The sequence below is a fragment of the Phocoena phocoena genome, chromosome 1 (genome assembly GCF_963924675.1).
Source record: "Phocoena phocoena chromosome 1, mPhoPho1.1, whole genome shotgun sequence".
NCBI classification, from domain to species: domain Eukaryota; kingdom Metazoa; phylum Chordata; class Mammalia; order Artiodactyla; family Phocoenidae; genus Phocoena; species Phocoena phocoena.
Genome location: NC_089219.1, coordinates 55,407,569 through 55,434,507, shown reverse-complemented (window position 1 = coordinate 55,434,507; position 26,939 = coordinate 55,407,569). Strand labels below are relative to the sequence as shown.

General features: G+C 42.4%; 1 protein-coding gene across 1 annotated transcript in view; it reads right to left on the bottom strand.

The window, feature by feature from the left end:
- Positions 1-26,584, bottom strand: part of CACHD1 (cache domain containing 1) — a 212,904-nt gene extending 186,320 nt beyond the window's left edge. Inside the window, exon 1 of the mRNA XM_065882458.1 lies at positions 26,345-26,584. Coding sequence (XP_065738530.1) covers positions 26,345-26,584 — 240 coding nt within the window. The remainder of the gene's footprint in view (positions 1-26,344) is intronic.
- Positions 26,585-26,939: the final 355 nt, after the last annotated feature.

Here is a 26,939-nt window from a genome sequence, read left to right as displayed (position 1 = left end):
CTCTTTCCATCTCTCTCCCAGTCAACAACTGAGGGACAAAATCCTTCTACCAACCTCAGTCCAGGTCCTAGAGATCAAGGACACACCCTTTTGTACGGGTAATCACTTGGAAGATAATAGAGAACTTAACAGTCTTTCAAATATATGAAGAGATTATGTATAATGACAACAGAGAAGGCCAAGAAGAAATAAATTTAAGATTACACAAGAGAACTTTTCTTAACACATTAGGAAGGAATTCCAGAATACAGGATAGACACTGTATACGATGTCTGAGACTAGAATTTGGCATTGTGTCCTCAAGTTCCCTTTCCTTTTCTCTTTTTCCTAATGATGATGACAATAACACTTTACATTTGCATCCATTTCCAGTTTTCAAATTATTTCTATATACATTCTATTCTCTCCAGCAATGGGGGGCAGCAGGGGGGTTCCCACACATGCCTACTTGAGACAGAGGAATGAACTAAACAAATATGTCTTCAACCACTGGATCTGTTCAACATTTCCTGTTGACTGAGCTACAGTAATGCCAATTTCTCCAGTAACCCACTCCCATATTCTCTAGAAACAAGATTTATGCAGACAGCAAATATTAATGCATTCATTAAATGCTGGATCAATTAATTGCGATTAACTTAAGTCTCAGGCAGAAGCTGAGACGGTTTTGAATCTAACCTCTTCCACTCTGTGACTTTCAAAACTTGGACAAGTCAGTTTACTCTTTCTGAAGTAACTGTCTGCATTCGAAATAGAACTCTATCCTTTAATAGAATTATAATAGAGTTCTATAATAGAACTCTTAGTATAATATCTGGCATATAAAAGGTGCCCTTAAAACGTGCACTACTGTAAGTCATACTTACCAATAAAATGTCATCCTTAGGCGATATAGTTCCTTAAGTTGCTAGGAAAGGAAAAAAATACCAGGCACAATCCCTGTGGCTTTACTGGTAGGTAACAAGGAGTGAATAAAAGCAGCTTCCACTTGGTTGAATTCTAGAGTTGAGCTTACAAAATAAATTGAAAGAACAAAGAAAGTGTAAATCCTTTGTCTAAAAAAGCTTTGGCATGTTGTTGTTTGGGAACTCGAAGCTGCTATCCTTTATACGTAAATCGTCTCTGTGACAACTGCTCATGATATGTCACTAATATAGCTTGACTTGTCCACAAATATGAATGTAAAAATGCCCTTCAATGAAGAGAAAGCAGGGAAAGAAAGATAGTTGGAAAAGTTGAGAAAATTTCATGTGTCTTCCCAGGCAAAGTCAAAACTACAGCACCACTTCACAAACCCCTACCTGGTCTAAAAGAAAAGTTATCTAAAGCATTAACTAAGAGGATAAGAAGCTACCATTGTAGCAGGCTTAAAGTGATCCACTTTCACTAGAGCTCAGGATACTGGGGCCCTCATTGAAAATGCAAAATCCCCAGCTGGGGGTAAGAAGAAGAGAAAATGTTAAGATGCTCAGCTCTGGAGTGCCAAGACCAATGGTCTCTGCATTCCATCACTCCGCCTCCTCCCTCCCCCACTCCAACCCTCTCTCCCATTATTCTGGAGTAGGTCCTTTCCAGCCCCACCCCTGGGAGTCAGAGAGACTTGGGAAGTGCCCCAGGAACCAGAGAGATGGAGAAATACACAAAGGCTCTCTTCCACAAAGCATTCTTTCACAGAAGCAGCCGAGTCTATTAAATACGGCCTCTTACCATGCATACGCTTCTGTAAGGAGATTATGAGGACCACAAGCTCACGCCATTAGCACCCACTAAATGTGTTTAAACCCACTGCAGGGAGGAGAAAAGGTGTGTGTGTCAGAGGAAAGGGAATACTTAAAATTAGTGGCAGGGGGCCTCCCCCTCCTTGGTAATTCCCAGGGGAAAAGAAGGTATAGACAAAAGCACCCAACAAGGCTGCTGCAGCTCCAGGGTTGAGCTGGTTGGCATCCACACAACACCTTTCTTATGGCTGCGTTCTCATATTTTCCAGCTGTGGGCCGTAACACGTTCAAAGTATTCCTCCCTATGTATATACGTCATGAGACAGGTATGACAATTCCAGCAATCTGTACTCTTCAAAATGCTCCTCAAATCTTTGGAAGTAGCAAGTATAAATGTAATAAGTAATGTTCCTATAAAACTTATGATACATTTTCACAGAATATATAACATTATAAGTGAGGTGTCCAGCTACATATTTAAGTTATTAAACCACTCATGGGCCATCACTGGCTTAATGAATGATTGTAAGTTTTTCACCTCATTATTTCTTCATAATTACTTCTTCTTGGAGGAGAATGAAATTGTTACACAAAGAACAAGTCCACCCATAGTAATAAGTGGAATGTCCTTTTATTTATCGAGATATATAAAAAGATAAAACAAATCTTTCCCACCAGAAAGAACTTCTATAATATGTTAATTTTTTAATAATTCACAAAGGGATTTTAGCGACAGCTCATTTGATCTAACAGCTCTGTGAAGTATTATCTGCTCCCATGTTATAGATAAAGAAACAGACCCAGAGAGGTTAATAAGGTGGAGTCCTGGGTCTTTACTTCCAAATTCATTCATTCAGCTTTTACTGAAGGCCTACTCTCATTCTGGGCACTCTGCAAGGTATTGAGGATTCAGAGAGAACAGACTTAGTTCCTACACATATGCAGCACCCAAGGGCAAGTACAGAGTTTGAAGGGGTCACATCGGGGCAGTACTCAACCCAAATATAATTGTAAGAAAACAGACCACTTTCTAGAGAAGGCAGTGCCAGAGCTGAGTCCCCAAGGACAAGCCCAGTGTTCTCTTCACCCCATGCCTTCCATGACTCATCAGGCTTGCACATGGCTAACAAAACATGCACTGAGGTTGGTATTCGTTCCAGCAAACAACTGCACAGCACACCCTGGAAGTCCCAGCAGAGTGCTGTCTTCTACACTCCTGTTAACGCTAAAGAAACAGTGAGTACTCCACAAAAGGAAGCCTACTATTCCTGTGTGAGAAGGATTTCAGACAGGGGAAAGTTACCTCCTGCGATGAGCAGGAAAACTCCTTCCTGTGAGATGGGCCTGGAGGGACCTGCAGCCAGGGTCCACTTGGTGTTGTCCAGAGGCCTCGTATGAACCCATGGATAAAGGCTGGGAAAGGAGACATGGAGGCCAGAGTCGCTTGTCTAAAGCCTGTTCTAAGAAAATAATGGGAGAGCCCAACTCCATGGTATCAGAATAATGGTTATCCTTCCCTACATGTTTCTCAAGTTATAAAAATGCCCTTACTCCTCAAGCAACAAAGATTTCCAGTGGCTTTCACTAAAGATAAAACATCCCCTCAGGGACTTCCCTGGTGATCCAGTGGTTAAGACACCACGCTTCCAATTAACGGGACGCGGGTTCGATCCCTGGTCGGGGAACTGAGATCCCGTAGGCCACAGAGCGCGGCCCAAAAGGAAAAAAAAAAAAAAAAAAATCCCCCCAATACAGGGTGTTTATACAGCAGCTATAGAATATCTTCTTCAACCCTCCTCTCTCTCCCAAGTGAAAAATCCTACCCAGATGAAAAAAATTTTCATTTTTTATCCTGAACTTCTAAAAAAACTGTCCCACTCTTTTTAAACTCATGGAGAAATATGAGAGTTCTGGAGTTTCAAACCACTTTTAGTCAAGCAAGAAAACTAAGGAAACATCTCTTAAGGAAGTCAAAGAGAGTATATGATGTCAATACAACAAAGCTAGTATCTCACCGTTCATTTTTATTAATAATTTCTTTTAAAAGACGGGGCAGTCTTTGAAGAAAGGAACCTCATTTCCCATTGCTTTGGGTTCTGTATAGAGGGCTTTGACATTCATGGACTGCACGTTTATAGTTTGGACCATTTGAAAGCAACCCCTGCCGAAGCCCTGAAGCAGGGTAATAAATTTAAGGCATTATTAACATTATAGTCATATCACACTGGCCTCTATGGACTGTAAGTTTGATTATTTACTGTTTTAAAGATTTCTAAGCAAAGTTTTCTAGATTTCATCTTTTACTGTTACATAAGGACCTCAAAGTGTTGAAGGTTTACTGAAAATTAATGGACAGGAGCTTTGGATCCTACATTTTAAAAGAAAAAATATTGGGGGGAGGGATAAATTGGGAATATGGGATCAACAGATACACACTACTATATATAAAATAAACAAGGACCTACTGTATAGTGCAGGGAAATATATTCAATATCTCGTAATAACCTATAATGGAAAAGAATCTGAAAAAGAATATGTGTGTGTGTGTGTGTGTGTGTATAACTGAATCACTTTGCTATACACCTAAAACACTGTAAATCAATTATACTTCATTTTTTAAAAGTTTTTTAAATAAATAAAAGAGAAAATATTACTCTGCACCTATATTACCATTTGCGGACACCCCGAGTATAAGAGATTAAATCTGAAAAGCACAATACAAAACACTCCGAGGTACATGCTTTTATTTGATGTTCACCACAGTCCTTTGAGGTAGCTAGTACTCCCCATTTTACAGACAAAGAAATTGAGGCTCAGAAGCCAAGTCACTCAGTCTTTGTGCAACCACTTTGTAATTGTTCTTGAAAGACAGAGTAATTTTGAAACTCGCCGAATGGAGAACACGGTGTTAGCAAAGCGCTGTACTTCCCACAAAGTGCACTGCCGCCCCTCAGATGTCTGAAGGGCACATACATCTTCTGAGAAGATGGAAACTCATCAGTTTGAGGAGAAAATGCCAAGTTTAAAGTGAGCCTTGTTAGAGAGGGAGCTATCACAGATTATTAATTTAGCCTTCCCTCTTTGCAAGTGTTTGATGTAAATGGCAAGGGTTCGAAGGTCAAAGAGGAAGAAGTATGTGCTTTAATTTCTCCCCCTAGAGGTGTGTGAGTGTTTTCTATTAACAAAAACCCTGTAGCCAACAAATCCTGGGCTTGGATCAAACGGTTCTCCATCTTTTAAGTTACAACATCACAGGGAGACATTTCAAGAGGAAACCAGGCCCAGTCAGGCCTGCGGTACCAGAGAGAAGGCTGTTCTGCCCTTTGGGAATTTGAAAAGCATCTTCTTTTTTTGCTGAAACAGCTTGGTGACAGACAAAAATGTCCCCAGATAGTTATTCTTGATCTACAGATAGGGGCTAAATGGAAAAAATATATATAGAAGCGGGCAGAGGCTGAGTAGAGCCATTTGTACCTGAAGAACCACTCACCTCGGCTAAAGCTATTAAGAACAGACATTTTGGCAACAAACCTTGATCCATTGGCCTATGTCTGAGTTAAATAAAAACAGCCAAAACTTAACCTGTGCATGGCACAGTACATAGTGCACAGTAAACGTTCAATAAATAGTAGCTAATTATATTCTAACACGTTCCTCTTCCCTGCCCTTACTAACGCAGACGATTTAGCCTACTCATTTCTCATCTCCACACACACCCACGACCCTCACTGCTGCTCAAAAAATCTAGAAGTGAGGGGTGGAACATGAAATTCTGAAGACACAGCAACATCTTCCTTCCTAAAGAAAAGCTAAGACTTTGTGAGACCTCTGGCATCAGGCATTGTGCCAGATATTCTCTTATAATCCTACAACAGTTATGAATGTACCCCCAATTTTTACAGTGAGGAACTTGAGGCTCAGAAGGGCAGTGAGAAAGCTTGGATTAAAATCCCAGTTTCTCCAAACAGGCTTTTGTGAGTTGGCCTGGGAACTAGGTCTGCTTTTATATAATCCCTCTGGGTGAATGTTGTTCTAAACAACAGGCTTCAAAATGAGCTTTGGAAGCCAGACTGTTTGTAAACTGAGGATCGCTGGAACTATTCACATCTCTTGCCACCTTTGGGAGCACCTCTGCTACTTAAAAATCACTTTTAGTTTGAAGCACATCCACAAAGCCTACTGGAAGGTAAGCATTCCCTTTCCTGTCAAGACAGTGCTAGGAGGTTGGAGAATGAGGTAAATCCCAGGCAGCTGAGCTGTAAAAAAGAAAAATCCAAGGGAAGGGTTTATAGGAAACACACAGAGGAAGAGTAAAAGCATAGTAATTGTTTACAGGCCACTTGTGAGTCTTCTAAAAATGCCATAAATAAGAAATGCGGCCTGGGAGAGACTAGCCTGAAAAGACTTAATCCCTCAGACAATTCCTCTTGGCCACGTGACCCATCCCCATCCACCAGGCAGAAGCCTTGACCATTGCATTCACATAGTTTCCCTGAACTGACCCTTGTCTCCCTGCTGTTCCCAGACTGCTTACTAATCACCCCAGTAGAATGTCTGCTCTAGGCAAGCAGGGTTGTATTTTGTTGACTCCTGTCTTCAACATCTACAAGAACGCCTAACTAGTAGTAGACATTAAATATAGTGAAATGAAGGATTACTTATTTCATCGTTTACTCAATTTTCCTGGTTAAACTGTTTAGCTACAAGAATCATTTCTTAAATTGAAAAGGTGTTATGTAGTGATATGAATGTTTTGAGGGAAAAAAGCATCTATAGAATCCTAATCTGATGAGAAAACTAAGAAGAAACAGTCCCGGGACTTCCCTGTGGCCAATGCAGGGGACAAGGGTTTGATCACTGGTCCGGGAAGATCCCACATGCTACGGAGCAACTAGGCCCGTGCTCCACAGCTACTGAGCCCACGTACCACAACTACTGAAGCCTGCGTGCTCTAGGGCCCGCATGCCACAACTACTGAGCCCATGTGCTGCAACTACTGAAGCCCATGCGCCTAGAGCCCGTGCTCCACAACAAGAGAGGCCACTGCAATGAGAAGCCCGCACATCACAACGAAGAGTAGCCCCCGCTCGCCACTACTAGAGAAAGACCACACAGCAACAAAGACCCAACGCAGCCAAAAAATAAATACAATTAAAAAAAAAAAGACTCTATCCATTATAAAAAAAAGAAACAGTCCAATGTCTATACAGTTTTGATCTTAGTCTCATAACCAAGAGAACCAATGTATAAAAATGAAATTCTAATGAAATGGAAGAAGGTACCTAAAATTACTGAATAAGCCATACTGCTTGATAGATTGTATGCACATTTTAAGTGGATTAAAAGAATGGATGGAGGAACAATGGCGGTTATGTTAGCAGGCTTTCCATCTCTTGATTCAACGTCAGATATTTTGGGACTGGCACCACAAATCTTTACTTCAATAATATATGAACATGCTAAATGAAAATTCAACAAGAAGTTCACTGTGTTACATTCAAGTCCTATAACTCTTGAATCAACTCAAACAGAAGACAGATTTTTGGAGGGTAAACTAAAAAAAGATACTTTTCATACTTTACCTCCTTGATAATATTTTACCATGTCAAAATGAGATTCCGTGAACAACGGATTCTCGATAACTTTGTCCAAAATAGATGGTAATTATTCTCATAACTATAAATCTCTCAAAAATCATTTATTAAAAATCCAATACTTTGTATTTATGTTCAAACTATAAATCTCTCAAAAATTTATTAAAATTCAATAAACTTTGTATTTATATTCACTTGAAAATATATTGACTATTATTTCATTTCAATAACTAAATGAACTAAATGCAGGCTGTTTAATTACCACACCCTAAAGTAGCAATTCTCTTCATGACTTTTCTAAACATCATTGTGGAACAGACACAGCCAAACAAGAAAAATTAGGGAAGAGCACATGGAGATTGGTCAAAAAACCAAAATTTGCAAAACACAAATTATAAAGTATCTGCCACCGGGTGCTTAGAAACACGATTCTGTCTATAAATATTAAGATATATTGGTAGTCTTCATAAAATGTAAACTCCCACCAGCATGGGTAATTCCAAACCATAATCACCTCACATAAAGCTAAAATGATACTCTAATATAGAAATTATTAGAATTGCTTTCTAAACGAATTGATTTGGATTCTTCTATTAACCAAATAGATTAAGCAGTCCCAGATCATCATACTGACATGATACCATACCTATTTTTCATGTAAGTGATCAGTAAATAATTTTTAAGGGGGGGGGGCGGAGGATGGAGTCCAGCATAAATAAGACACCAGCCAAAATAAAGAAAATCATTCTCATATTCTACTGTCACTGGAACGATAACAGAGACAACTGTAGTGAACATTTGTGTTATCTTCTTCTTGTCCAAATCACTCAATTATGTAGTTGTCATGAGATGTGGGTGGAATCAATCCCATGCCCAGCTCTAGGAACAGGAACTAACTGGCACAAAGGAATGTCATCCCATCCTCTTGCATTCCACTAACCACAGTAAGGTCCAATCAGAATGAAGCCAAGGCTTCCTACGAGAGAGGGGAGGTGTTGTCCTCTTCTGAAGAGTCTGATGTCCCCAGAGAGACCTGGGATCACTGACCTTATTTTACTACAGGCAAAGCCAGCCTGAAGGTTAGCTAACTCCTAGAGGGTGATAGAGCCAGGGGGATATTGGGGTGGGGGTGGACAAATGGAGCCTGCCTCTAATCAAACAGTGCCTGAAAGTTCACATTATATATAAATCTTTCAGTTACTTAAGCCAACAAACTCTTTATCCTTTAAGGCAGTTTCATGGGCTGCTGGGATGGGTTGTTACTTGCAGTTCAAAATATCCGAACAGAACCACAGACGATGATAATGAGGGGTCTATGACATACACACATGGCCACCCTTACAACAGCCCAGGGTTGAGGCAGGTATTATTTTTCTATATATAAAGTGAGAAAACTGAGGCTCTGAAGAGGAAAAAAGGACTTATCAAAAGTTACATAGCTGGTAAGCTAAGATCTCAACTGCCTTTGATGATCAATCACTTGGTAGAGTATCTGTACATAGGAAAGAGATTACCACTGTCTCATATATTCTACATTGAAAAGTCTTATTTTCTTGAATTCATCTTCTATGGCAGCTGTCCTACTTTCTTTCAAATCACAGCCTTGGTCCAGTGGGACTTTGTTGATGTAAAGCATTAAATAACACAGTTTCATCATATTTAAATGAAATCACAAAGGTAAATGTGGCAATACCTACCTGTCCATGAAGAACACATACCTTCATTACTCTAATGGTCTCCCTGCCTCCGTTGCTTCCTTTCCCCATCCCCACCACATACAACCAAGGCACCCAATAGCCAGAGGGATATTTCTAAAGCAAAATTCAATCACGACCACGTCACTCTCTGCCTAAAATCCTCCAATGGCTTCCCATTTCAGCCAGAATAAAATCCAAACTCTTTGGTTCCCACTGTAACTATCCTCTCTCCTCCTCCTCCACTCCCACCCTCCTTCAGTGCCTCCTTTCAGCCTCTCAAACACACCAACCCATTCTACTCTCAGGTCCTATGCTTCCTACTCCTTCTCCCAGCTCCTCCCAGGTCCACCTCCCCAAGCCCATTTCAGTCTCAGCTCCCCCAGGAGGCTTCCTCTAAATGGCACAGCAGCCTAATTTAACTCTTCACAGAACTGATCAGGGTCTAGTGTCATTTTGATTTAATTTTTGCATGCTTGAATATTTATCTCACTCTCCCAGAAGGCAAGCCTCCCAAAGGCAGGGACTGAGTTCTGGTTATCACTGTACCCCACACCTAGAACAGTGCTGAGGTGTACAGGAGGTCAGTCAATAGTTACTAAGATTGACTGATTAAATCTACAACTCTACTCAGGACACATTAACCAAAGCTCTTATATAATGCTTTATTTCTTGCTGAAAACAAGAACTGAAAATTCCTGAATTCTCTTTTAAAGATTTTTATCTATCCTAGATTATACTTGATTCTTTCTCATCCTGGGCACCATTATTCTTTAAGCTGTGAAAGCAAATTTCTTGTGAAAACAATGTCACTTAAAAAAGCAACTTATATCAATACATAAGGCAACTGCTAACAGCTATAAAAGAGATCGACAGTAACACAATAATAGTGGGGGACTTTAACACCTCACTTATACCAACGGACAGATCGTCCAGACAGAAAATTAATAAGGAAACACGAGCTTTGAATGACACAATAGATCAGATAGATTTCATTGATATTTATAGGACATTCCATCCAAAAACAACAGGTTACACTTGCTTCTCAAGTGCACACAGAACATTCTCCAGGATTGATCACATCTTGGGTCACAAATCAAGCCTCAGTAAATTTAAGAAAACTGAAATCATATCAAGCATCTTTCCAACCACAACGCTATGAGATTAGAAACCAATTACAGGGGGAAAAAAATGTAAAAAACACAAACAAATGGAGGCTAAACAGTATGTTACTAAATAACTAAGAGATCACTGAAAAAATCAAAGAGGAAATCAAAAAATACCTAGAGACAAATGACAACAAAAACACGATGATCCAAAACCTATGGGATGCAGCAAAAGCAGTTCTAAGAGGGAAGTTTATAGCTATACAAGCCTACCTCAAGAAGCAAGAAAAATCTCAAATAAACAATCTAACCTTATACCTAAAGGAACTAGAGAAGAAGAACAAAACCAAAAGTTAGCAGAAGGAAAGAAATCATAAAGATCAGAGCAGAAATAAATGAAATAGAAACAAAGAAAACAATAGCAAAGATCAATAAAACTAAAAGCTGGTTCTTTGAGAAGATAAACAAAATTGATAAACCTTTAGCCAGACTCATCAAGAAAAAGAGGGAGAGGACTCAAATCAATAAAATTAGAAATGAAAAAGAAGAAATTACAATGGCCATCACAGAAATACAAAGAATCATAAGAGACTACTAAAAGCAACTCTATGCCAATAAAATGGACAGCCTGAAAGAAATGGACATATTCTTAGAAAGGTATAACCTTCCAAGACTAAACCAGGAAGAAATAGAAAATATGAACAGACCAATCACAAGTAATGAAATTGAAACTGTGATTAAAAATCTTCCAACACTAAGTGTCCGTGGACAGATGAATGGATAAAGAAGATGTGGTACATATATACAATGGAATATTACTCAGCCATAAAAAGGAACGAAATTGGGTCATTTGTAGAGACATGGATGGATTTAGAGACTGTCATACAGAGTGAAGTCAGAAAGAGAAAAACAAATATCGTATATTAATGCATATATGTGGAACCTAGAAAAATGGTACAGATGAACCAGTTTGCAGGGCAGAAATAGAGACACAGATGTAGAGAACAAACGTATGGACACCAAGGGGGGAAAGTGGCGGGGGGTGGTGGAGGTGGTGTGATGAATTGGGAGATTGGGATTGACATGCATACACTAATATGTATAATATAGATAATTTAAATAAGAACCTGCTGCATAAAAATTAAAAAAAAACAACTTGTAGTAGAATTTGGCACTCATAAGGAAATTAAAAGTACATCTGAATATTTTTTCTAAGTACCTCTCAAAACTCAACAACAGGCACATAGGAACTTTCAGGAGTAATGAAAATGTTATAAAACTAGATGGTAATAATCATTGTACAAATCTACAAATTTAATTTAAAACTCAGTAAATCATTTTTTTAAAAAAAAAACGAAGAAAAAGGAAACAACTCAATTTAAAAGTGGGCAAAGGTTTTGATATTGCACCAAAAAAGATATACTAATAGCAAATAGGCACATGAAAAACTGCTCAGCACCATTACTCATTAGGGAAATGTTCTTTAAGACCACAATGAGATACCACTTCACACATTTTACCATGGCTAACATTAACATGACTGACCCCATCAAGTTCTGGTGAGGCTGTGGAGCTACCAGGACTTTTATCCATTGCTAGTGGGAATACATCATGAGATAGCTCCTTTGGAAAACAGACTAGCAGTTTCTAACAAAGTTTAACATACACTTAACATGGTAATCCCACCCCTAGAAACATGAAAAATTATGTTCAAACAAAAACTTGTATGGGAATGTTTACAGTAAGAATATGGCCTCAAAAACTCCAAATGTTTTTCAATTGGTTAATGGATAGACAAACTGTGGTACATCCACACAGTGGAATTCTACTCAGCAATAAAAAGGAATAAGCTACTCATATACATAACACGGACGAATTTCAAATGCATTATACTAAATTTAAAAAGCCAGACTCAAAATGCATACTGTAATGCCTCCATTTATATGACACTCTGGAAAAAGCAAATTAGAGATGGAGATGGTTTTCAGGCGAAGCAAGTTGGGGAGTGGGGGAGGGGAAGGAATGACTAAAACGAGCAACAGAGAATTTTGAAGCGTGATGAAACTTCTGTATTTGGATTGTGGTGAGAGTTCCATGATGTGCATTTACCAAATTTCATGGAACTCTACACCAAAAAGAGTACATTTTCACACCCATTAGAGTGGCTACTGTAAACAAATAAAAATGTTGGCAAGAATGGGAAGAAATGAGAATTCTTGTGAATTGCTGGTAAGTATGTAAAATGGTGCAGCCACTATGGAAAACAGTATGACTCTCTGTCAAAAATTAAACATAGAATTATCATAGGATATAGCAATTCCACTTCTGGGTATATACCCAAAAGAACTGAAAGCAGTGACTCAAACAAGTATCTATACACTCATGTTCATAGTAGCATTATTTACAGTAGCCAAAAGGTGGAAGCAACCCAAAGGATCATCTATGGATAAATGGACAAACAAAACAATGATATATATTTACAATAGAATATTATTCAGCCTTAAAAAAGGAATTTATTTTTATTTTATTGAAGTATAGTTGATTTACAATTTCTCCTGTACAAAGTGATTCAGTTATATGTGTATATATGAATATATATGTATATGTATATCACAATATATTGAATAGTTTCCTGTGCTATACAGTAGGACCTTGTTGTTTACGCATTCTATATATAATAGTTTACATCTGCTAACCCCAAATTCCCAATCCGTTCCTCCCTTACACCTGCCCCTTTTAGCAACCACAAGTCTGTTCTCTATGTCTGTGAGTCTGTTTGTATATAAATTCATTTGTGTCCTATTTTAGATTCCACACATAAGCGATATCATATGATATTTGTCTTTCTCTGACTTACTTCATTTGGTATGATAATCTCTAGATCCCTCCATGTTGCTGCAAATGGCATAATTTCGTTCTCTTTTATGGCTAAACAGTATTCCATTGTATATGTGTATCACATCTTCTTTATCCATTCATCTGTTGATGGACATCGAGGTTGTTTCCATTTCTTGGCTATCGTGAGTAGTGCTGCTATGAACCTAGGGGTGCGTGTGTCTTTTTAAATTACGGTTTTGTAAAAAGGAAGGAACTTCTGATTCATGCCATAACGTGGATGAACCCCGAAGACATGGTAAGTGAAATAAGCCACAAGAGGACAAATACTGTATGATTCCACATATACAAGGTACCTAAAGTCGTCAAATTCATAGAGGTAGAAAGTAAATAGTGGTTGCCAGGGGTTGGGGGGAGGGGGAAATGAGGAGTTATTGTTTAATGGCTACAGAGTTTCAGTTGGGGAAGACAAAAAAGTTCTGGACGTAGATGGTGGTAATGGCTGCACCACAATGTGAATGTACTTAATGCCACAGCTGCACCCTTAAAAATGATGAAGATAAAAAATTTTATGTTATGTACATTTTACAACTTTTAAATTAAAATGAAAAAAAATGTTCGACCCACTTCACAAGGATTTCGTTCTAAAATTTAAAGGCCCCATTAAAAAGTGATCATTGTTATCTGCGGGGAGAAAAAACAGTCCATTTTACTGTGTGTAAATCTATCTATCTATCTATCTGAATGAATGCAGTACAATGGGGGGAAAGTACATCTAAGTCATTACTGCAGGACTTCATTGCTGTATTCAGAGTTTGCTCTAGCTGTTTTCCCCCCCTTCCAAGAAAAAGAATAACATGGGAAGTATGAGTATTTTTTTAAATTTACAGGTGTAGAAGAATGAAGCCACATTTAAATTTTCCATGAAGCGGTAATCTCCCACCCCCTCTCCCCCTCCCTCTCTCCTTCCCTCTACTGCAAGAGAGGAACAAATGACCTGCCACAGATTTTCCAACCTCCAGACCTCTACACATCCAGGGTCTTTCATCGTGCATCTTCACCTTTCGAATGGGTCCTTATCAGTAAAGGCATGATCAGAAGAGTTATAGGGAAACAATTACACTTGCATTGATTAGAAATAAGGTTCAAATTCCTCATTTGCATCATCTTTCTGCTGGCAGGCTAATAAGTCAGCCACCTGGCTATCTTTCAGTTCTTTAAGTATGCCAAAATTTGGCCTCAAGACCTCTACACAGGCTCTTGCCTCTGTTCCAATGCTAGCCCTTGCCCTCCCTGACTGGCTCCCCCTTCTTTTGCTAGCCCCACTCCCACCTCTCCTCTGACTGGCTCCTCCTTTGAATCACCTCCTCTGATTCCTTCCCATGCCATCCAGTCCAGAGTTGTCACTCCCGCTCACCTTATCCAGTTAAGTATTTGTTGAGTAATTCTAAATGCCAAGCAGCATTCCATAAGAAAACAAGTGAATAATACAAAGCTTACCTGTGGGAACTTAAGGGGCATGACAAACAGAATGAATGGGGTAAGGTGGCAGAGTAAGGAGAAGCAAGGGAGGATACTGTTTTAAAGAAGATGGGCAGGAAAAGTTTTTTTGCTCTTCCCAGACAAAAGGAAGAGCAAGTACAAAGGCTCTGGGGCAAGTGTGTGCTTGGAGCATTAGAGGAACATTGTGTGTCGGGAACTGGGGCAGGGGTGGGGGGTTGGGAACTGGGTGGGTGAAGGGGAGATAAAAAATAAGGCCACAAAGATATAAGGCGCCAGATCACACTGGCTGTGAAGACCACTGTAATTTTCGATTTTACTCTGAGTCAGATGGGAGCCTTTAGAGAGATTTAAGCAGAGAAGCAACATATCTGACGTATTTTTAAAAGATCTCCCTGGTGTCTTTCTAATAATCCTTGTTTCCTTCATAACATTACTCAAAAAGTGTATCACTTATGTTTATTTATATGATTACTTCTTTAATGTCTATTTCCCCTAGTAGGCGGTACACTCTGTAAGAGTAGAGATCCTGTCTCTCTTGTGTTAACCACGAACTCAAATCCAAGCACAGTACCTGGCATATAGTATGTGCTCAATACATATTCGTTAAATGAACTAACTGATGAATTTAACCTCTAGGATTAAGTAGCTCTAAGTACATAATTTGCAAGTACACACACATTTTTGTATTTTTTATATTCCTAAGTGGCCCCGATATACATACCTAAGCTTTCTCTAACATGAAGAAATTAGACATCAGAACCAACTAATACTTAAGAGTCTTGATGTGCTTACTCTGCTAGACACTGTCACTCATCCGAAACATGTTAAATCTTTAGTAGCAAGTGTAGGCTCAAGACATTTCACTTAAGTCTAGACCAGGTAATGAAACAAACAGTAGCAAAAGCTAAATTCAGAATAGTATTAGAAAGTTACAAAATCTACTGTTTAAAGATGACCACACAATTTCAGTAGTTCAGACCTTTTTTGAGTCCTCGCCATGTGCCAGAGACTGTATTAACAGACCAGGACTATACAGATGAATAAATCTGGGCTCTTTCTTGTGAGAGCTTACACTCTAATAGTCCTCATCTGTACAAAGCTTTACTGTTTGCAACTCTTGCCCGCATTTGTTAACTGATTACACATGGATGCAAATAAAAATTTCCAGGCCTCCTTGGTCATCTGAATTTACACCAACTCTGGGATATCAACCCATAACAAATGAAAAGGTTCACAAGTCAGCACACAGTCTAGTCCCCCCCCAAGGACTACAAAAGGGGCAAATATCCCCAGTTCACATAGGGTCAGTGAAACCTGCTCTGGATCCAATAGCCAAGATTGCCAAAAACCTCAGTTCTCCAGGCTTTCTCCAAAACTGCTCAGGGCAGGAACAACCAAGCGAGGGAGCAGACAAGCAGCAAAAAGCAGAAATCTGGCTCTCCTACAGCAGCCAAGCGTAGCCCTCATTCAGAGAGGACACCATCATCCAAGCAGAACGCAGCACCTTGAGTACTTTAGCACCTCCTGTCCCTGGGCTGCCAGGAGAAGCACAGGCTTTGGAGAAAGCCCATCAAGAAACATGGGTGGAATTAGGACACGGCATCCAGGATCCTGATAGGGGCCCAGGGTGCAATCCAGTGGACAGAAAAAAATCCCATGAAGTTTCATGTGAATTAGCAAATGTCTGATAAGAAACCCAACAGGTCTTTCTACACTGCTCATTCCCAGAGATGAATGCGAAGATAACAGCAAAACTTTTAAAACGTGCACCACCCATAAGGACATAAAAATATCCTCAAACCACTTATAAATACTGTAACACATATCAGGGAGGTGACAGACTTCAAAATTTCTTCTTCAAATATCTTTTCATGGTTATGCACAGAACTGTAATTGTTAAGGCTTTATGGTCTCCCTGTGATTTTTTTTTTTTCCTATTTAGAATCCTTACTTTATTTTCAAGTGACATGGAACTATGAAGACTATTTTAAGCTGGTTAATTATTTTATATGCAGAGTCAGGGCAGATTGATGAATCTGTACTTCAGAGTATTTATGGATCATTAATTTCTGGCTATTCCTCTTTTGAATTAAGATTTGTTTAAAAAAAAAAGAGAGAGAGAAAGCTGGCCATCATATACTAGACTCAGTTTGTCTTGTTTCCTTAACATACTCCTTATCAGCTCTGCCACAGCTGAAGTGATTCCAAAGTGCTTTATGACACACTTGGATTTTCTCCCGCTAATAATTCCTCCTTCCTGTCCATGACTGGCGGGCTTCTTCCACACTGCAGTAATGTGGGACAGCTAATTATCTACCAATCCACCTTGCTATTCTGCACTTGGCAACTTTTATCTGCACAGGACAGCTGCACTCTCCCCGTTTGAAGTGAAATGTCAGTCTCTGCTAATGCAACAAGACTTACATCACTAATGATGTCTCCACACTTTGCAGAAACAACTCAAAGCCTAATTAAAAATTCAGGTTCATTCTCACTGGCTTGCCGATTTTCACTGCCCCTCTACCAGGGCCTCGAAGTATCTTTTCAAATACTCGATGCAAAAAATAAAATTAAAAAAATATATCCAAGGGGAATCCAGAAAAAAAAAAAAAAAAAGTGCTGGAGTCTTGGGCTTTGACCGAGCCTTTAAAATAACTGTTATGGTTGGAACAGAACCAGGAAGTTATCATGTACAATGGATAAGAATTTCCTCCACTGGCTTCTCTACTACAATGACAATAAAGGACACTATTTCCAGGGATATATGGACCAGAAGCTACTTTTCAGTGGACCCAGGCTGGTATTTGGGTGTTGGAACTTTTCTAACTGTAATTAACTGAGAAATCATGTGACTATGTAAATCTGAAGTAAGGGAAAACTTCTTTTGAATTCAGAACAAAGTGGGCAAGGTAAAGAGCCATTCAAATGACATTTTGTTTCATTATCAAATCAAACAAACAACCCCTCCAAAGTAATGATACTATTACAATTTTCACAAAAAGAAAGAACTTCATACTTCGAATAACCGGGGAGAGATATGCAGTCCCAAAATTCAATTCTAAAATAGCACTCTGCCTGAAAATTACAGGTGTAATTTCCTTCTGTAGCTTTTATATAAATACCAAAAAACCAAAGTTGTTCCTCCCTTAAAGTTCTGTTTTCTTTTTCTGCTTTATCTTTTTAATTAAAAATTACTTTGGTGGTACAGGTTCACAATTATAAATAGCTATTGACCACTTAAATTTGTTCTTTTAAAAAATATCTAAAAATATCTAACATTGTGGTAAGTCTCAGAATTTTTATATTTCTTCAGTGGCTCACTGACTTCTAGGTATTTAAGTAGCTTTAAAACAAACAAACAGACAAAACAAAACCCAGTTAGCTGTCAAATTAGACTATCAGCTTTAAGTTCTCAACCATAAAAGAAATAAGCCAGTTTTTTTCAAAAGAGGAATGGAAAGGTTCTTAAGTCAAGTTTCCTTTCCATTTTAAGGCAATCTTCTGTAGGAAAATGGAGCTGCCATGGGGTAGAACTCTGAAAAAGGTCAAAAAGCAAGAACCCTAAAACGAAGACCTGAGTTCCAAGTCTACCACACATACTACTGGTGTAAGCTCCAGAGAGCCACTCTCCAGTGGGCCTCCATTTCTCATGTGTAAAATGCGAGAGGTCCATCTGACTTTCTCTCTGGTTCTTCCCAGTTCTCATGGCACCCGGTGATCCATGGATCTGACAGGTCAGGGAGAAAAGGCATGCCCAGGGCAGGCCTGCTGAGGCTGAGTTTGTACAGCCCCTCAGGGCAGGCCACAGGACCACAGTGAGAGGCCAGCCAGCCCGTGTGCAGGCCAGAAGCAAGGAGACCGCAAAGCAGGCCCTCCCGGAACTGTACTGGGGGAGACAGAACCTAGTACGGAGCAGGCCATGGGATGTGGTGGCTGCTAATGGTGCCTGAATCCTAAATCACTTCAGCTGAGCTTTCTAGGCACCAAGTTCCTCATTTCTCCAGGTTCCTATTCCCCCCCCCCCCCCGCCCCACGCCCTGCCACCCCTGCCCAGAGCACATCTCCTCCAAAAACAAGAGACTCGGGCACAAGCAGCAGCTAGTTCTCAACTCAAACACTAAGAAGCTACTGCCAGCCATGTTGAAACAAAGGGGAGAACCTATGAGAATGGAGGGAAGGAGGGTACGGCCACACTGAGCCCTCATCTAGCCCTGCCCAAAGATCTCCCCTAGACTGTCCAATTGCATGAGGCAGTACTTACTTCCTTGTTTAAGCTGGTATAAACTGGGTGCTCTGTTACCTGCCATGTGTCTTGACGGACGTGAAGGATCCAAGGACCCACTACCTGACTTCTGTCTACTTCTCTGACCTCTTCCTGCACCCTTCCTTCCCTCCAGCTCTCTAAACTCCAAATCTTAAGGCCGTTTTTCCACTCCTTGAAGGCGTCATCACAAAGGAGACTTCTGGGAACGGCACTCTCTGAATCCCACTGCACCCCCCAAATGGGTTAACATCTCTGACATACTTTCTCCAAGCATCCGGAACCTCCTTTCTCATACCATTCACTGCCTTGGAAATTAACCGATGGCTGCCTCAGAACGAACATAGTGCCTGGCACCAAATAAACATTCGATGACCATTTGCTTAAGTAATTAGGATGACAGGGAGCTCATCTCCTAAAGCAATCCAATTTAGAACTCTTCTATCAGAAAGTTGTCCTTCCTATCATACAGAAACTTGCTTCCCCATAACCTTTACACACAAGCACTGATTTTGTCTCCTGGAGCTCACTGAATAATTCTAATCCAGACACCGCAAATTGGTGGCCTCTGGCCCGATCCAGCCTACAGGCATGTTTGCTTTGGCCCACACAATGTTTTGTTTGTTTGTTTGTTTTGTTTTTTAAATATGGATTGTTTGCCAACATTTTAAGAATCAAGAGATTTCATCTAAAAACAAGATACCCAGCTTCTCCTGAAAAGTGAGTCACGAGGCAACACGGGACCCTCATTGCCACCGGGCAGCAATCAGAGAAGCTGAGTAGCAGCTGCCTCCTTTCAGCCCCGATCAGTGACCTCCTGTTTACAACAGCCAACACCGTTCCCTACTGACCTACACCTGGTCCGCCTCACTCATTCTGTCTGACCGACCCCTGGCAACGTCAGAGCTAGCAACCCCCTGGTGTAACCTTGATCCCATATTTTAGCATTTCTTTCTATACTGCCTTGACCTATTCAAGTTGGTTTAGCCTCTCTGGTAAGACACAGCTCTTGGAGGGAAAGCACTGGGTATCCTATACTTTCCCTGCACTCTCCCAGCCTCTGATTCTGCAACGAGGCACCCAGGGAATATCTGCTGACAGACTCATCAGAAGATAATTACATATATAATCAGCTTTTCCTCTTCAACCTCCCCTCCTCCCTCACAGCTTATTTTGCCTTGTTCCTTTCTCACTCCTGCCTTCCTTCTCTGCAAGAGGGACAAAGCAGGAGTAAGAAGACGGGGCCTGTGGCGCATCAGTCAAATACATGTGCTCAGACTACAAGCTGGCCACTGAGAAAACATGGAAGCTCACAGCCTCGTGGGGAAAGCCAGGCATGAAAATGAGGGTCAGATGCAAAAGAATCTTAGGCGTTACAGACGGAAGGCAAAGGAGGCTGCTGGGCAAAGGTACTAGCTCTTTGTAAAGGGCTAGGGGACACAGGGATCATTTTCCTCAGGCACATCATTATAAAAAAAATTATAAGTATATATCCTCCAAAATATTTGTATTTATGGATTGCAAATTCTATACACTAGTGCAGCAATACATTATGCATATTATAAAACATGAATATAGAAATGAAATAAGGATGCAATTAAAAAGTTATGGATGAAATTCTGTGATACCTGGAACTTGCTTCAGAATAATCTGCGGGGGAGGTGAAGAGCATGCGGAGGCAGAGGCAGATATGAAACTAGCGTGACCGCAAGTTGATAGCTATTTAAGCTGGGTGAGAGGTACAGGAACATTCTTATGCTATTCTCTTTCCTTCTGTATATTTCTTCCAAGTCTCTGCGTTTAGAAAGCTTAAAAGTAAATAACTAACTATAAATAGCAGGTCTAACACTTTCCTCACAAGCCCCAAAGGATGGTTTTGCATCACATCCCTGAGGTCCGTGCACCACACTTTGGTAACCCCTGGGCCAGAGGACTGACCACATGGAGCTTAGATTTCGGTTTCATTAAGGCTCTGGAGTTGCATGTTTGTGGCTTCCAGGTTCTGTGCCCTGGCACTAAATAGATTGTCCCATATTTATTTCTGTTTACTGACTGTTCCCATGTTAGACCTTGTGCTCAAAGATACTTCCCTCCATTAACCAAATGAAGCGCGAAGACACTCAAGTTCAGGGTGATTTAATAACATGCTGGAAGTGACATAGTTAATAACTAGCTGAGTCAAAACTGTCGCCCTTTATATGTTTTTGACTTCCAATATACACTCTTCCACCAGGTTCAAGCAGATTCAAAACAAATCCCACTGCACTTAATACCTAACTTCCAGAGTTCTGCAAGTTTCCTGTCTGTTCATCCACTTAAGCTCAAGGAAGGAACTCTCTTCAAGCAGCAACCAGAAATAGCACCAAGTTAGAAAGTGTAAAACCATCTCCTTCCCCTCCCCCACACCCCACCAGGCTCAAGCACGACTGGTAGGAAAAGCATAAGCACAGGCGACGATGCCAGCTAAGACAGGTATCAGTGGAGAGGAAGGGGAGGAAGTTCTAAGCACACCAGGGAGAGTCCCTCAGAAGTGATTCAACATGCTTTTCCTTGCGCTCATTCTTACCAAGTTCACCTCAAAGTCATCCACCAATGGTCAATTTTCCTCTACTCCAAACATTCAATCTCAGAAGAAAACAAGGCCGCAGTTTTCCCACTAGGGGTTATACTGCGCACGGGGCATAGAATCAAACAACGTTATTTGCAAATACGGGTGATTATTTCATCCCTAAAACATTCTCGATTGCCTAAGTACACATTCAAATCATCCTAAAACATGCCATTCCTGGTATGACGGACATGATTAAGGGGCAAATGCCAACCTTGCCTAAACATAACTGCAAATCAGCACGCAGTTATAGTAGAGCCACAAAGATGCTTATGTCCAATAACCACAGAAACTCTGGGCACGATGGCCAAAGAAATAAGACGTGTGGCCATATGCAGAGGTACAAGAGTCACAGCCACCCCCCTTTTCAGGTGCTTAAGATATAACAGCTACCTTGTCCAGTACGACCAAAGGGCATTAGAAATGTCTGGTGAACTGCTGATTTGGTTATCCTTAATGTCTGAGGCTGTTTCTGCTTGCAGGACTGGCCTCTGTGCGTGGACAGTTCATTTAAAAGGCCAAGGGAGGAGTAACCAACTTCCGTTACCTCACCAGATGGGCTTCGGCAGCCCTCCTCTGTACTCCCATAATGCCCTGTTCCTCTCTCTACCATGGCACTAGCCCACTGCTTTCTAACACCTCTCTGCCTCTCCCTAACCCCATATCATACCACCTCCTTTTGTATCTGTCTGCCTCATCCGTTGAGAACTTCAGGGCCTGGACCAGACCTTATTTACCTTGTATCCCCAGCTTAGCCTAACCCAAGGCCCCTCATAGAATAGAAGCCTCCCCCAAGTTTGTTGAATGTATGCCAATATGAAAAATGAACTTACGTAATGCTGTCCTAGGGCATACATAGAAGGCCTCCCTTTTCACTTTCAGCTGTAGCCACTATTTACAACACTGCTCTATATTTTCAGTCAACACCTCACCCCTACAGCGCCCTTCAGTTTCTGAAGTCATGACTGTCCTGGCTGCTTCTCTTTCTTCAGTTTGAGTTCAAGCTCAAGTTTGCGCTTCTGGTATTTCTTCTGTCCCTGCTGGAAGGACCCTCCTCACCCACCCCTCTTCCAAGCCCCATACAGCAGCTGTCCGACCAACCTGCTAGTGTGTCTGCCAAGTTCACAGTGACTATGCCCAGCCCAGCAGAGCTGAGTTAGAGCTAACATCAAGGCGGGCACCCTGGACGTGTGCCAGGCCCTTGCTGTTAGGAAGCCTGTATTGTCATATAATGTTAAATGGGCCTTATAAGTGCCTGGTGAAATGGCTCCCAGAGCCCGATATGCCTTCTAACAAGCAGGCATTGTTGCTTAACTGTTTTACCTGCGCAACCTTACCTCCGCCTGCACGTTGCAAACTCCTTAAGGGGCTGTGCTGCGATACCTCCCTGTAAATCCCCCAGACACCCAGCTAGCATAATGCTCTGTGCTCAGCCAGCTTCCAAGGAATATTTCTCCATTTAAGAACAACCACGTCCATCAACAGTTCCCAGCCCCAACTTCACATCAGCAGGTGCCTTCACACACACTACTGCCATTAGGTCCACAGAGCAGATCTCTAGGAAGAATCATCATTTCCAGGTTTGCAGATAAAGATCACCCAACTTCTCAAGTGGCAGACCTGGAACCCAGGTTTCCAAATATCCAATGTGGAGTTCTTTCCACTCTACGATGCTCTTCGATTAAAACTTGTTGCATGAATGAAAAAGCAGAGGCAAGCCTCCCTGGACACCACTCTCTGCTCCCTAGATCTCAACGTTGATGGCTTCACTCCACGAGACCCCTGAGGAGATGATGATTAGGTTTTTGACTTTTACCCATGATGTATGGGGTCTGCTGCCAGGGGGGCTGTATTCAGTGGCAGCTTTCCCAGGGCACTGGCAAAATTAGCTGGTGCAGATCATTTAGAGTTTTTGTTTTGTTTTGTTTTGTCTTGTTTTAATTTTGTCCACTACTGAAAAGGAACCACCACCACAACAACAACAAAAAAAAATGAGCAGGCAGCCTCCATGAGAAAACCTTTCCAAGAAAATCTTTAAGATAGATAGCTTTTCAAACTGTCTTCTCTATCAGCAAGCACAAAAACTATGCCATGGGAAACAACAGTGCTGAAAGAAGGCCTGGGTTTTGTTTTTGTAAAATTACTCCTTGTGCCTGTCCTGTGACAGAGGCAGCAACAGGCCTCCTTGGAAGGCTACTTTGCAATTTCTCAAAATTAAAAACGGTCCTTGGAGAATTTCAGCAGCAGCAACTGAAGTCTGGAAATAGGCTTTTCACGTATAAACTGACCTACAGAGAGTTTCTTGTCAAAGAAGATGCTGTCCTGAAAGGTCTGCACTGTACTGGAAATGCCAAGGTCAAGTGAAGAGTCAATCCCGTAATCAAGAGAGGACATTCTTTTTCTGCAAAGAGACATCATCTCTCCCCAACCCCCTCATACCTACAGATGGAAGTTTGACCCTGTTCACCTTAATGCCCAAATGAGGCTACCTGCCTCTGAGCAACAGATTAGCTCCACAGCTATAAAATCCAACATGTCACAAGGGAGGACTATATTATCTGCACTTTAGGCAGCTAGACCCATATAATTTCAGACACATTGAAAAAATCCCAGAGGTTTACGGAGGAAAATGTGAGGCTCGAAGCCTTTGTTCTAAGGGCAAAAAATCTAACCTGCCTTAGATTTTTACAAGTGTTCCCTCCCCCCAAAAGCTGACAGTCTAACAAAATTGAAGAGACCCTTTCCCCAATTTTCCCAGAAGGAGGCAAGTGGCAGATCAATGTACAGCTCAAGAAGAAGAATTTAAATACAGTATGTGCTGCTCCTTTCAAAAAAGGAGAGAAGCCACTTCACATTTTGCCAGACAAAACCCTGTCCCCAGGAGGCCAGTTTCCACAATGAGGTTGCAAAGGTGTTAGAAAGAGGCCAGTTGGGAGGAGATAAAGGGCCATTTGGGCACAAACCCCCCACTGATCAGAGCTTTTTTTCTAAAGTGTGTCCTTTTCAACAGGGAAGCCTTTTAAAACTACATTTGCTTTGGATCCCTACCTGAATGACAATGTGTTGGGATCCGATTTCACCTTTTGTCAAGGATCGGGTGAGAAACAGTAAAACTGCTGTCAGCATCTTAGAAAAAGCTAGTCCTTAGCTTATATGGTAAAGGGGGAAAAAACCCCTGAGGTTCCTTATCCAGCCCTAGTGATGGGATGAAGGTGATAAATGCCTGCTAATCTTACAAACACAGTCCAAAACTGCAACGTATTAAATTTCCTTTATTAAAAGAGGGTCTCTGTGCAAAAAGACAATTATTTGTCCTCTGAATTGAAACATTCATCAGTGGAAAAAGAAATCCTCGTTTATCCCTAACATTTTAGTTCATTTCCTCTAAAGGTCACTTCACTCCTAAGATCTCTGTCAGCAATCCTCAGAAATCAGAAAACGCATATGGAAAAAATTATAACTTAATCTGAGCCTAAAAGATCTGCATAGAAAAGTTAAACGACGTATCTTAAAAGCCTGTCTACTATTATGCACATGAAGAAAAATCGGACTCTATTGTACTTCAGGGCCGGTGCCTGCAAATAAACGCAGCACTGCCATTCAAGCAAACCATCCACTCCTCAGCCTCACCTCACTCCTAAAACAAAACAAAAAACCCTACAGTCTTTCACTACAGCGGTAAAGGTCTGTGGAACTAGCTTTAGGAAAACTGTATCATCCTGGAAGGAGACTGGGGCGTGGGGGGAGGGGGCGTAGGGTTAGGGAGAGAGGTTTAAAAAAAAAAAAAAAAAAAGGACATCAGAAACCTGAGTCCCAAGTGACTTTAAAACACCTCTCCCGGTGGGAGGTAGAAGGGTTGTCACAGCAGAATCGAAATCAGAAACCTATTCCAAGAACACATTCCTGGAAACTTCGCTCTTTCGAAGACCACATTCATCACCGTTATTATTTTTAGAAGACATAAGAAGAGGATGAGGTTATTTTACGGAAGAATGTTATAGCAAAGGTTTCAGACTCGGAATGTCATCTCAACCTCTCCTCCTAAACTAGTGGGCCAAGGAGGTTAAAATAACGGTGCGATAGAATCTCCAGGTGTTTTTCTGTTTAGCAATTTTTTACTACTATTGGTTATTAGTAACATCTTCAGGATTCCTTACTAGCCTCGGGCAATCTTTCTTTAGCCCCCTTCCTCTCCTGGGGAGGACAGACCTGGTAAACAATTTAGAGAAATGGGAACCTTATGCACTGTGCTCCCTTTTTCCTCCCCAAAAGGCATACACAAAACAAAAACAGCCGACAGCGCGCAACCGACAACAGCGACAGCGGAAAGCAACAACAAAAAAAGTCCACCACACAGGACGAGTCGGGAATCTACCCGGAGTCTACCAGGCCAGCCCCTCCCCCAATACACCCGGGCGGGGAAAGGGAGCGCGGAGTTCACTCTCCCGGCCGCTCTCAGCCGGGACCCCAGGTGGCCCCGGAGCTGCTGCGCACGCAGCGATGCCTCCCCTCCCGGCGCCCACTGCAGCGCCTAGGTCTGGGGGATCCGAAGAGGTGATCAAGGGGGTACACTGGGGGTCTCGGAAAATCATCCGGGCCAGGCGGGACCGACTGTCCTGGGATGGGTACACAAAGTCGGAAGGGGAGTTTGCAGGGGTGGAGGGGTAAAAAAGACTGCGGGGAAATGCGTGCAAATTAGGAAAGGAGGTGCGAGGGAACCTGAGAATCCTTGCCGAGATAATGGAACTGTGCCGGGGGGCGAGGAAAATGGGTCTGTGCAAAGGGCAGGGGCTTCTGCAGAGGAGAAAGGGAAGGGGACCCGAGTGCTTGGAAGAGGAGTTGGTGTGTAGTCAGGGGGTCCATGGGGAGGGCGGAGGTGTCCGGGGCAAAGGGGTCTCTGTGCATGCCAGCGAGGTCGGTGCTCGTTTAAGGGGACCTGTACTGGGGATGGGACCGGCTCTGCGCGGAGAAGATAGGCGGGATGCCTGGCAAGTTCGCGGGCGCGACGGGGGGGGGGGCCCTTACCTGCATGGTGACGACCCCCAGCTCCTCGGCCGCCAGCCTCCGCATCTGGCTCGCCAGCACTTGCGCCTCGTCCAGGATGGAGAAGTCGGCGTCGGCCCCGGCGCCCAGCAGCCAGCCCGCGGCCAGGCAGAGCAGCCAGAGGGGCGGTCTCCGCGCCCCAGCCCGGCCGAGCGAGCCCCGACCCCCGCGGGCCAGGGCGGCCGCCTCCGCCGCCTCCTCTTCCTCCGGCTCGCGGGCCATGCCGCCTACCCCCACTCCCCGCCGACGGGCTCCAGGCGCCGGGAAGCGGGGAGGGAGCTCCGGGAGGTGCGCCCAGGGCCCGCTCCGCGCACCCGGCAAAACTTTCTCGCCCTTCTGCAGCCGCCTCTCAGCGCCGCCGCGGCTCCCGAACTTAGGGGGCGCCCAGCTACGGCGCGGGAGCGCGGGCGGCCACCATCTCCGGGCCCCGGTGGCCGCGGCGGGAGAGGAAGCGGCCGCCCCAGCCGTCCGCAGGACCCCGGCGCCGGCGCGGCCCCCGCGGTGCGGCGGACGGCTGGAAGAGCTGCGGCGTCCGCACCGGGTCTGTGGCCGCGGGGCTGACAGGCGGAGCCGCCGA